The 13,018-nt window shown below is 47.0% G+C and overlaps 1 protein-coding gene across 1 annotated transcript in view; it reads left to right on the top strand.

The window, feature by feature from the left end:
- Positions 1-11,406: 11,406 nt before the first annotated feature.
- TMEM150B (transmembrane protein 150B) overlaps positions 11,407-13,018 on the top strand; it is an 8,584-nt gene continuing 6,972 nt past the window's right edge. Inside the window, exons 1-5 of the mRNA XM_031459156.2 lie at positions 11,407-11,530; positions 11,732-11,880; positions 12,155-12,214; positions 12,320-12,387; positions 12,603-12,730. Coding sequence (XP_031315016.1) covers positions 11,813-11,880; positions 12,155-12,214; positions 12,320-12,387; positions 12,603-12,730 — 324 coding nt within the window. The 5' untranslated portion in view covers positions 11,407-11,530; positions 11,732-11,812. The remainder of the gene's footprint in view (positions 11,531-11,731; positions 11,881-12,154; positions 12,215-12,319; positions 12,388-12,602; positions 12,731-13,018) is intronic.

Raw genomic sequence — 13,018 nt, 5'->3', positions numbered from 1 at the left:
ACACATAAAAACAGAGGCTGCATGTGGACACACGTTGTAATCGTACACAAACGTGCATGAGATATAGCACAGGGAGGGAGAGCCCCAGTGGCGACCCCTGGGGGCGGGGCGGAAGGAATGCAATCAGGAAAGCTACTCAGGACATTGTCATTTGTAATTTTTTTTTTAAAACCAGAGGTGGAAACCATGAGTTCATTGTATTCACTATCTCTTCTTTCTCTATGTGTCAGAAATATTTTATAATAAAAATAAAATTTTGACCCACCAATTCCACTTCCAGGGTTTTTTTCTAAAGAAATAACTGAACAAACGTTTAAAAATATTTGTATTTAAAGATGTTTGTCTCAGCACTGTTGAAAAAGCAGAAAAGTAGGAAAAGCCCTCATCTTCAACACTAGGAGATTGACTGGATCAATTACAGCATATCCACAAGCTGGAATCACAACAGCACCTCACAGTTACTGAGCTCTCAAGACATGCCAGTCACTTTGCAAATAGCCCTGTGAGGAAGGGGCTGTTATTATCTTCGTTTTGCAGATGAGCACAGTGAGGCTTACAGAGGGGATGTAACTGGCCAGCAGAATACAGAGCTTGTACTCTTAACCCCTGGGCTACACCGGATAGGATCCAGCTGGTTCTTCACCCACAGGTGGCATGTCAGAAAGGAATGATGCCCTGACATGTGCTATAATACACATGAACCTTAAAAACATCGTGCTAGGTAAAAGGAGCCAGACACAAAAAGTCACATACAGACTGACTTCATTTCTATGAAATACCCAGAATAGGTAAATCCAGAGAGACAGAAAACATATTCATGATTGCTACAGGCTGGGGGAGGGGAGGATGGGGAGTGACTGATAATGAGTATGGGATTTCCTTTTTGGATGAAGACGTTCTGGAACAACAGAGTGGTTGAGGATGCTTGCAAAACATCAAGCAGGTACATAATGCCATTGAGTTGTACACTTTAAAATGATTAAAATGGTAAATTTGGTGTTCTGTGTATTTTACCACCAAAAAATAAATAAATAAATAATCACCCCCCCCCCCCAAAAAAAAGAAAGAGAGAAAATAATCACCTCAGGAATGCAGTGAAAATATAGCTTCGAAGGTTCAGTCTCTAGCAAGCAAGGTCGAGTATATAATAATTAATCACTTTTAGGGGGTGGAGTGTAGCTCAAGTGGCAGAGCGCATGCTTAGCATGAACAACGTCCTAGGTTCAATCCCCAGTACCTCCTCCAAATATAGATAAATAAATAAACCTAATTACCTTCCCCCCAAAATAAATTAATTAAAAAACTAATCAGTCATTTTAGGATGTTGCTACCTGAAATCGGAAATCGGAATGCTCCAAAAGCAGAATCTCAGACCACAGCCCAGACCCCCTAAATCAGAATCACCCAGACTAGTGATTTGGATGTTCCAGAACATTTGAGAAGCATGCCTTAGAAGACACCTTTGTAGGTTGGTTCCTGAGACCAGACATCACTGGAGGGAGATGTAGGCTTGGTAACTTTCAAGGTAGTACATGACTTAAGGGGAAAGGCTTGCTGTAAAACAGCAAATTTAAGATGATCATATTTCCAGGGGAAGGGATATATATATATATATAATGACTAGGGAGACAGTATGGAAAAAAGGGAACTCTTGTACACTGTTGGTGGGAATGTAAATTGGTGGAGCCACTACAGAAAACAATGTGGAGTTTCCTCCAAAAATTAGAAACAGAACTACCATATGATCCAACAGTCCCACTTCTGGATATATATTCAAAGGAAATGAAATCACTATTACAAAAAGATATCTGTGCTCCCAAGCTTATTGCAGCATGATTCACAATAACCAAGACATGACAACTTAAGTGTCCGTGGACAGGTGAACGGACAAGGAAAATATGGTGTATACATACAACCCAATATTATTCAGCTATGAGGAGGGAGGAAATTCTGTGGTTTGTGACAACATGGATGAACCTGGGGAACATTATGCTAAGTGAGATAAGGCAGACACAGAAAGACAAATACTGCATGACTTCACTTATATGTGGAATCCAAAAATCAGTTGAATTCACAGAAACAAAGAATGGAATGCTGGTTACCAGGGTCTTGAGGCGGACGGGTAGGGGGAGTGGGGGCTGGTCAAAGGGCACAAACTTCCAGTTATAAAATGAATACAATTCTGGGATCTAATGACTATAATTAATAATAATATATTGTATATTTGAAATTTGCTAAGACAGTAGATCATAAGTGTCTCAGGACACACAAAAAGGCAGTAACTATGTGAAGTGATGGATGTGTTAATCAACTTGATCACTGTGATCATTTCAGGGTGAATACATACATCAAAACTTCATCTTGGGGGAGGGTAAGCTCAGGAGTAGAGCACAGGCTTAGCATGCAGGAGGTCCTGGGTTCAATCCCCAGCACTTCCATTAAATAAATAAATCAATAAATAAACCTAATTACCTCCACCCCCCAAATTTTTAAAATAAAAGATAGAATCTTTCTAAAGCATACTTTAAAAAATCATGTTGCATGCCTTAAACATATATACAATTTTTGTTTGTCAATCACAGCTCAATAAAGCTGGAAAAAATAGTTGATGGGGAGTTGACTGTGCTTTCATGTATTACTTGTGTAACTACCAAACGCATATAATAATAGAATAAAATGTGAGAATTACATGTTATATGGTAATTTGTACACATAGTCCTGTATCTGTATGCAGATATATGTATTTATGCGCATGCACACACACAAACGTATCTCCATCTATCTATATCATCATCATCATCATCATCGTCATGCTCAAAGTCCTGCAGTGGAGTCATACCTTGGCAGCCAACCCCCAAGATGACCTTCACTCTCCACCTCCACCTTTGGGAGTCATGCCCCTGTGTAGCCTCTTCCCAACTGAATAGGTCTGAGCTGTGTAACCAACAGGACATTGCAAAAGTGGTGGCATGTCCACAGCTAGGTTATCAAAGACACTGTTCTCTCTAGGATCATTCACTCCTCCAGAGGGGCTCAATGCCATGTCACGAGGTCATTGGAGCCACCGTATGGAGAAATCCCCGAGGCAAGGGTGAGGAACTGAGGCCTTGTGCCAACAGCCAGAGAAGAACTGAAGCTTCCTGCCAACAGCTTGACCGTCATGTGAGTGAGCCACCCCAGAAACGGTCCTCCTGCCTCTGCCAAGCCTTCAGAGGATCATGCCCCAAGCCACATCTTGACAGCACCCTCAAGAGGAACCACCCAGCTAAGCGGCTCCTGAATTCCTGATAAGTGCTTATTGTTCTCTTAAGCTATAGGCAGTGGATACACACCTAAATTAAAATCTGTCATCCTTACAATGGCCCCCTTTTTTCCTCTGATCCTATCACTAACTTTCTCCCCATTGTTCACTGCTACAGTCCCATCAGCTTTCTTGCTGGAAGTCGAAAGTCCCAAACATCTCCAGGTCTTTCCCTGCTGCTCTCTCTCTCTGCCAGGAAAGCAGCTCTGCCCACTCACACTTGCAGGGCTCTCTGTCTCACCTGCTCCAGGTCTTTGCTGCAATGTTGCTTCTTCAGGGAGACCTTCCCAGCAACCCTGGCTGGAAGAGCCCACCCACCCCAGGCATCTCCTCACTCTGCTCTATAGCATCACAGCCCCAGGACAAGTGATATGATAATTTGTGGGTCCCAGAGCAAAATGAACAATGCAAGAGCCCCTTGTGCAGAAATTGTTAATAATTTCAAGATGGCGACAGCAGAGCATGAAGCCAATGTGCCCTTGGCAACCACACGGGTCACACGCCTGAGAGGCTGGCACTGAACAGCACTTGCCTGACATCATACTTCTCTTGCTTATTTGTTCATTGTCCTCCTCCCCAGCTAGAACATAAGCTCTCAGAGGGCAGGGACCCTTGTTTTTGTCACAGCTGAGTCTCTAACGTCAAGGACAGTGCCTGGCACATTAATGGCATTTGATAAAAATATACCAAATGATTAAATGAATAACAGCAACTAAAAAAGTCTGACCTTAAAGGAGAGAAACCCTCAAAAGAGGGCTGTTACCCCTGGAATGAGAGAAAATCTTTGCAAATCATATAGCTGATGAAAAATTTGTAATCCAGACTATATAAAGAATACTTACAACTCAATAATAAAGAAGACAAACAACTCGGCTAAAAAGGACCCCAGAAGGAAAAAGGGTCTGAATTGACATTTCTCCAGAGAAGATACACAAATGGCCAATAAATACATGAAAAGTCGCTCAACATCATTAGTCATTATGGAAATGCAAATCAAAACAACAACATGATACCACTTCACCACCACTAGGATGGCTATAATCAGAAAGACATATAACAAAAACCCCTGTTGAAGATGTTGAGAATTTGGAACCCTCGTGGGTGCATAGCTCAGTGGTAGAGCATATGCTTAGCAGGTACAAGGTTCTGGGTTCAATCCCCAGTATCTCCATTAAAAAAAAAAAGAATAAGAGAAATTGGAGCTTCGTACATTGCTGGTGGGGATGTAAAATGATGCAGGCGCTGTGGAAAATGGTCTACTAGTTCTTTAAAATGTTACCATAGGACCCAGCAATTCCATTCCTAGGTATACACCCTAGGGAAATGAAAACACACATCTACACAAAAAGGTGTGCACGAACGTTCAGTGTCAAAGGCAGAACTGACCCAAATCTCCATCAATGATACATAACTAAACAAAATGTGGAAAGGAAATGCTGACGATTGCTATAACATGGATGAATCTTGAAAACATTCTCCTAAGTGAAATAAACCAGACACAAAAAGACAAAGACTGCATTATTTCAGACATATGAGGTGTCTAGAGTAGTCAGATTCATAGAGACAGAAAGTAGGATGCTGGTTGCCGAGGGCAAGGGGAGGGGGCTAGAGAGTTATTATTTAATGATGTGTTTTAACTTGATAAAGTTTCTGTTTAGGATGATAAAGTTTTGGAGATGGGTGGTAGTGATGGTTGCACAACAGAGTGAATGTGCTTCGTATGACTGAATTGTACACTTAAAAATGGTTCTAAGGGTAAATTTTACTTCATGTATATTTTAACCACAATTAAAGGAATCTAGAGTAAATTCATACTTAATGGTGACATATAGTGGGTTTTTTTTTTTGCTGTTAATGGAGGTACTGGGGATCGAACCCAGGACCTCATATATGCACTCTGCCACTGAGCTAGACCCCCAGCCCTCCTAATGGTGAACTATTGAAAGCTTTTCCCTTTAAGTGAGAAACAAGATAGGGATGCCCCCCTACTACTGTTCAGCACTGTTCTGAAGACATAGCCAGTCTTCAGAATAAGGCAACAATAAGAAACAGAAGGTGTAAAACTAGAAAGGAGGGGGGAGGGTACAGCTCAGTGGTAGAGTACGTGCTTAGCATGGGCGAGGTCCTGGTTCAAACCCCAGTACCTCCATTAAAAAAATAAGTAAATTAATATGTAAACCTAATTCCCCCTAGTGCTTCAAAAAATAAATTAAATTATATTAAAATCTATTAAAAAAACTGTTAAAAAAGTAAGCATGTGTTGGTTCATCAATTATGCCAAATATGCCACATTGATGAGGGGGGTTGAGGTTAGAGAAGTACATATGTGTGGGTGGGGAGGGCTATGTGCAAACTCTCTGTATTTTCTGCTCAATTCTGCTGTGAACCTGAAACTGCTCTAGAAAAATAAAGTCTATTAATTAAAAAAATAAAAATAAGCATGCAAACTAACAAAAAATAACACTGAAAACAAAAAAAATTTTTAAAGAAAAGAAACAAAACCATCACTAGTCACAAATATAGTTGTGTGTGCTACACACATCTTCCTTCCCTTCCCCTCTCCTTTCACAGCTGGCAGACCAACTTTCCCACCTCCTCCTGCCCTCCTGCCCTCCTGCCCCCGCCATGTCACCCCCAATAAATCACTTGCATGGCAAACACCAAGTCAGCCTTTGCTTCCTGGAGGACCCAGTGACAAGCAAGCCGCTTCCTCTGAGCTCCAGCTATCTACTCTGTGGAGCAGCACGACTTCTCAGGGCTGCAGGAGGCTCTGCGGAAGCCCCGAATGCGACCTGGAGGAGCTCCACAATGTGAATGCCTAATTTTGCACAGCATTCGCTAAGGGCCAGGCACTGCTTGCAGCCCTTGCGTGGACTCACCCTTGAACCACAGGAGGGAGGCACCTCCATGATCCTTGCTTTTCCAGATGAGAAAACACAGATCCCTAGATGGCTACTTCCCCTGTAGGTACGCTCTCTCTGGGGAAACCCGCTCCCACCAGCATAACATAAGCTGTTTCCTAAATGGGGAAGTGCAGTAGCTGCTCACTCAGAGGAGGACCAGCCTCTTCCCCTCCGTTGAGCCATGCGAGCAGCCCCAGTTTCTAGAAGGATCCAGAAGATTCCAAGCCCCTGGCCTGGGAGTGGCCAGAGGGAGGAGACTGATTCTCAAACTGGAAGTATTCCACCAGGCTGGAACCCACTTCCCCTGGTCTCTCAGGGATGTCCTGAAGATATCACACAGTCGCCACAGGGACACCAGTAAGCCTAGCCTTTGTGTCAGTGCAGGGAGGCTGGTACCAAGGCCAAGAGCAGGGGACAGGAGGGGGGAATTCCTGCCCAGGGTCACCAGAGGCTTAGCATCTTTACTTCCTTTGTTTTTTTGTAGATGTGAATTGTTTTTTAAATTTAAGTACAGTCGATTTACAATGTTGTGCTAATAATATAATATCTGTTAATATCAGCACAACAGCATAGTGATTTAGTTGTATATATATATATGTGTGTGTGTGTGTGTATATATTCTTTTCCATTATAGGCCATTACAAGGTATTGAATATAGTTCCCTGTGCTACACAGTAGGACCTTGTTGTTTATTGATTTTATATACAGTAGTGTGTATCTACAAATCCCAAATTCCCCATTTATCCCTCCCCCCTCCTCTTTCCCCCCAGTAGTTATAAGTTTGTTTTTTATGTCTGACTCTCTCTGTTTTGTAAATAAGTTCACTTGTGTTTTTTTAGATTCCTCATATAAGCGATATCATACAGTATTTTTCTTTCTCTTTCTGGCTCACTTCACTTAGTATGACGATCTCCAGGTCCATCCATGGTGCTGCAAATGGCAATACTTCCATCTTTTTTACGGCAGGTAGTATTCCGTTGTGTGGATGTATATATATATACCCCACATCTTCTTTATCCAGTCATCTGTCCATGGACATTTAGGCTGTTTCCATGTCTTGGCTATTGTAAATAGTGCTGCTATGAACATTGGGGTGCATGTCTCTTTTCAAATTAGAGTTTATTTCCTTTTGAAAGAGGAGTAGGAATCAGATAGGCACAGGCAGGGCTGGGACAAGGTGGGGGGCACACTGCTTCCGGCAGAGTGAGCAGCAGGTAGCATCCAGCCCTCCCTCCCCAAGCTCCTTCAGGGCCCTGCGTGATGTCCACTAGGGCACACATCACCTGCACACAGGGAGCCCCTCCAGGGCAGGGGTTGGGTCAGAGCATGCCTAGGAACCCAGGGACACAGGGAAACGTTTACTGCATGAAGGAAGGATTCAGGAGGAAGATGCTGAGCTCCTGGCTGAGATGCGGCCCCTGAAGATCAGAGGAGGGGACGGGGGAGAGGTATTTGGGGAAGGGGGCGTGGGTGGGCTGGGAGAGGGATGACAACTTGCTAGAGCTTCGTGCCACCTGGGCAGTTTTCGCCTGTTCGTCCACAGCTGTGTCTCCAGTGTTTTGTTTTTTTTAAACAGAGGTACTGGGGATGGAACCCAGGACCTGGGGCATACTGAGCATGCGCTCCACCACTGAGCTCTACCCACCCCTCCCCCATACCCTCCCCTTCTCCCACCAAGGAAGTAGTGCCAGACTGATAGAACCACATGTCAGTGTCAGTCACCCATCAAAGGCTGACCACACTTTGTTTTCACTTGATTCTTTTTTTGGGGGGAGGATTAATTTAAAGGTTTTCATTTATTTTAATAGAGGTACTGGGGTTTGAACCCAGGACCTCAGGCATGCTATACCCTCCCCGTTCACTTGATTCTTAACCACAAACCCCCCAGGTGAAGACAATGGGAAAAACAGCTACCTCTTAGAAACACGTAGGTGCCAGACATTCTTCTGAACACCTTACCTAGGCGCTGGTTTGGCTCCTCGATTCCACACAGTGGCCCTCTGCGGATCTCCATTGTGCAGCGGAGGACACAAAGGGTCAGGGAGATGATGCCACAGATCACCCCACCAGGCAGAGGCAGAGGCAAAGACACAAACGCCGGCAGCCAGGCTCCAGCGTGGTATGATGTGACCCAACTTACAGACTGAGGAAACTGAGGTGCCCACTAAGGACACTGCGGGAACAGAATAACGCCCCCCTCCCCCATGCTCATCTCCAGGACTTGTGACGACAGTACCTTACTCAGCGAAAGGGACCTTGCAGTGTGATTAAATTAAGGGTCTTGAGATGGGGAGTTGCTCCTGGGTTATCTGAGTGAGCCCAACGTAATCACAGGATTCTTGTAAGTGAAAAGGGGTCAATCTGGGAATCAAAGGAGGGGGTGTGATGACAGAAGCCCGCACTGGAATGAGATCCTCTGCAGACGGAGGAATGGGCCAGGAGCCAAGGGATACAGAAGCCTCTGGAAGGGACACAGCCCCGCCCACCCCTTGATTTTATTTCAGTGAGACCCATTTCAGGCTTCTGAGCTGCCGAGTTGTCAGATGATACATTGGTGTTGTCTTAAGCCACTAAGTTTGTGGTGCTTTGCTGTAGGAGCCATAGTGTCCTCGATGAGCACCCAGGTCTTCTCAGTGGTAGAGGTGGGATTGGAATTCAAGCCGTGAAAGTTCTGGATCTTCTGGGATGGCTCTTGGATGTGTTTGCAGATGCTGGGCAATGTGTGTGAATGTATGTGTATGCGTGAGCATGAGGCGTGCAGAAATGTGTCAAGAAACCAGGAATTCTACTTACATAAGGATTAAGGTACCTGGTCATGAGAACTAGTGAGTGAACCCACGTGGAGCACATAGGGCAGTGCCTGACACAAAAGATGGCTTAACAGTTAAGATCATATCTCTTCTGGGTCTACACACCACCAGTGTCAGGTATTCTCACTCTCACTCACCTTCCATGGCTCTCCAGTACCCTGAGGGTAACATCCAAGCCCTTTACTGCAGTCGAGAGCTTTGAGTCCTGACTCATTTCTCTTCATGGGCCACCCAGGAGATTGTTGACAAAGGAATGTCGCTCTCCACCTGGCTCTAGGAGGACTGTGAGTCATTAGCCACTGCAGTCACTGACCTTTAATCCTTTAAGGGATCAGAAATGAGGTGCTCTGTGCTCTGGGGAAACTGGCAGAACAGGCCTTCAGATAGAGATTTTCAGGAAAAAATTTTATGAACCCAAATTCTTGTTATCATCTCCTACTTAGAAAGGCACTAAAACAATTAACTGAGCTATCTTGTGCCTCGTGAGCAGCAGCAGCCTTCTGCGGAGATGTGGGCTTGATTGCACGTACCTCTTCTCCAAAATCACATATGTGCTGTCTCTCCCCTGGCGCTCTATCTCTTTGGAGCAGTTCCTTCAGGAGGCTGTCTCCTGGGCTATGGTTCTCAGTAAGTACCCAGATAAAACTGAAACTCACAGCTCTCAGGTCGTGTGCTTTTATTTCAGTCGACAAAACAAAATCACTCCACCCTCAGAGGCCAGGTTTCAGGAAATGCCTGGACTGGACTCTGCTGAGAAAGCCTTCCTGCACCTCTTTCTAAGTGTGGCTCATGAGATTTTCCTCAACATCCCCCACAACCACACCCACACTGACCACCACCATCTCCAGTTAGCCACTTCCTCTTCTAGGGGCCCCACGGCCCTGGCTACCTTCATTATAACATCTCATATTGTAACTAGGGATCCCTGTGTCTGCGCTCCAACCTGGGAACCCACCAAGGGCAGAGGCCTCATTCTGTGTGTGTGTGTGTGTGTGTTTCTTTTTCTTTGCAGGGTGGGGAGAGGCAATTAGGTTTCCTTACTGATGTGTTTATTTTAATGGAGGTGCTGGGGATTGAACCCAGGACCTCGTGCATGCTGAGCAGGCTCTCTACCACGGAGCTATACTCTCGCCACCCCAAGATCTCATTTTTGATTGATCCCTGGGCCTCTGGCCTCAAGGAACACTCATAGTTTTGTCTATCTGTATGCCTCTCTGCTTTCTCCTCTTTACTCTCAAGGAAGCGGATAGCTAAAAGTCCAAGTTGCCAGGGCCTTGGGAATTCTGCAGTGCAGAGGAAGAAAGATGTGGGTTCCAAAATGGGTGGCATTGATGGAGTATTGCTTAGCCATGAAAAGGCGTGAAGCACTGACATAGGCTACAACGCGGAGGAACCTCAAAAACGCGATGCTCAGTGAAAGAAGCCAGACACAGAAGTCCATGTATTGTATGACTCCTTTTTAAAATGGGATGTCCAGAATAGGCAAATCCAGAGAAACAGAAAGCAGCTGGGTTGTGGCCAGGGGCTGGGGGGAGGAGGGAATGGGAATGCCTGCTTCACAGCAGGGCTTTCTTTCTGGGGTGATGAAAAAGTTCTGGAATGAGATAGAGGTGGGGGTTGCACAACATTATGGGAATGCTGAATGCCCCTGAACTGTATACTTTAAAATTACGTGTTTAAATTGAATGCTTTCGATATTACATGAATTTTTACTCAGTTTCTAAAAAAGAGGTAGCTGGAACTTCTGGGTCTGAGGGAGGAGGGGCCGGGACCCAAACACTTGAGGACCAACAGGGAAGGAAGCCAGAAAGTTGAGGGCTGTTCTGTGGGACAGAGAAGAAAACGGTTACAGTACAGGAAGCAGTCATTTTCTGGGGGGAGGTTTCTCGGATGAAGATGTCATCATCCCAAGATCTCCTTTCCCACTTATGCCCTGCCGGTGGGGAACTCCAGGAAGGGGGAACGGAAGGCCAGTGTGGGAGGAGGCAGTGTCATCAGGGCCCCACGCCCAACTGCCTCAGGAAGAGTCTGCACCAAGAAGGGCAGTGGACCCGCAGGCCTGGATTCTCGGTCCTCAAGGAGACAAGAGCTGGGAGGTGGGAACTCGGAAGTTAGAAACAATTGCATGTGTTCTGGAAGGAACTGGAGGCCTGGACTTCTGGGTCCCCAAGTGAGGAAGGGCGAGGAGAGGGGGAGGCTCAGATTTCTGGGTTCTGGGGGATGACAAGGGCTGGGAGTTTGAATGCTGAACCCATAAAGCTGGAGGAAGGAAGCTGGGGGCGCCTGGAAGCTACGCTGCTGCCTGCTCTGTGCTGAACCTGGATGTGGCAGTTTGGGGGTGAAGTCCCTGAGAAAGTGGAGGTCACACTCTTGGCCTGACTGTTTCCTGCAGGCATTCTATCCTGGACTTTGGCTCTACTGGAACACCGACAGCCCCACCCCACGACACAGCCATCTTCCCCAAACCTCTCACCCAGCCCGTCTCAGGACTGAGAGAGCCAGAGGGAGCCTGACAAGTGAGCATCCTGGGGGAACCCAGAGGCTGGCAGTGGAGGGAGGGGCTGGGAGAGACTCAGAAGCTGGGTGGGGGGAGGATAGCTAAGAGAAACTGGGAGATCAGGATTGAAGGACTGTGCAGAAGATAGGAAAAGTGCCTCAAGCAGAGAACTGGTGCCTCAGGGGCAGGTGGCCATGATCTAACACACCTGGACCCTCAGGGCTGGTTCCTCACCTGAGAGACAGCAAGCCTAAGCCGTGGCCTCAGTCCCTGACCCTCTCCTTCCCCTGTGGAGCCCGGCATGTGGGGCTACCTGTCCCTGCTCCCTGTCTTCCTGGCCTTCTGGGCTATTGCTGGCATCTGGACCGTGTGAGTTTTAGAGGCAGGATGGATGCCTGCCTCTGAAGGAGGAGGGCCTGGGTACCTGCACCCCTGGGTCTGAGGGAGGAGGGCGTGGGAGCTAGACCCCTGGGTGTGAGGGAGGAGGGGCTGGGGGTCTGGACCCCTGGGTGTGAGGGAGGAGGGGCTGGGGGTCTGGACTCCTGAGTCTGGGAAGGAGCTAGAAGTCCGGTTTCTGTGGGTAACAGAAAGAAAAGTTTCCTTCGAAAGCCCTCTATTCACTCTGCTGTGTCCCTGACCTCAGTTTTTCGCTTGCGGTGGTCCACAAGTCAGTGAACCTCACGGAAGGCTTCCCCTATATCAGGTAGTTTTGCCACTGACAGCGTGGTGTGGATGTGGGTGTTCGGAGGGAGGAGAGGAGGGGTCCCTGCTTCTGAGGAGCTACAGGATGACCCTTTATCTCCCCCAGTCGATGTGGAAATTACCCCCCTGAAAGCTGCGTCTTCAGCCAGGTGCTCAACGTGGGAGCTGCTATGGGTAAATGTGCCCCCCACCCCCCACCCTCCACACCCCAGCCACACCTCTCCTTTGGTGCTAGCCCTACCTAGCTGAGAGAGCCCCAGACTCCTCCTCCCCCAAATCCAGGAGTTGGGCTCCCACCCAGGGGACCTCAGTCTCTCTCCACCCCACCCCCTACCCCCTACCCAGGAGTCTGGGGCTCTGGTCTCCCTCCCACTTCCCTCTTCTCTCAGCTGCCTGGATCTGCATTCTCCGTTACCACCAACTTCGGGACTGGGGGGTCAGAAAGTGTCCTAACCAGATGATCCTGTGGACGGGGCTCCTCTGTGCCCTGGGTACCTCTATAGTGGGCAATTTTCAGGTGAGACTGAGTAGCCTAGCCCGGGTACTGGTCAGCCAGAGCCTGGGACTACAACTCCCAGCATCCCCCGGGGCCATAGGCTTCTTGTTTCAGGAGGCTGATTCCCGCGCAGCCTCCTGGGACTCGTATTTCTCTGTGGCTCTCGGGCTGTGGAGGGGGTGCGTTCTGCTCTCTGAATAGAGGCGCCTTAGAATCATTACGCTGAACCCTAGGATGTTGGGGGTAATTCACTGCCATGCCCCTCCTTAATGATGAAATTTCTCAGTTCACTTACTCTTAATGAAGGAG

Source organism: Camelus dromedarius, chromosome 9 (assembly GCF_036321535.1).
Source record: "Camelus dromedarius isolate mCamDro1 chromosome 9, mCamDro1.pat, whole genome shotgun sequence".
NCBI lineage: Eukaryota > Metazoa > Chordata > Mammalia > Artiodactyla > Camelidae > Camelus > Camelus dromedarius.
Note: the sequence above shows the minus strand (reverse complement) of the source record. Positions and strands in the feature narration are given on the sequence as shown.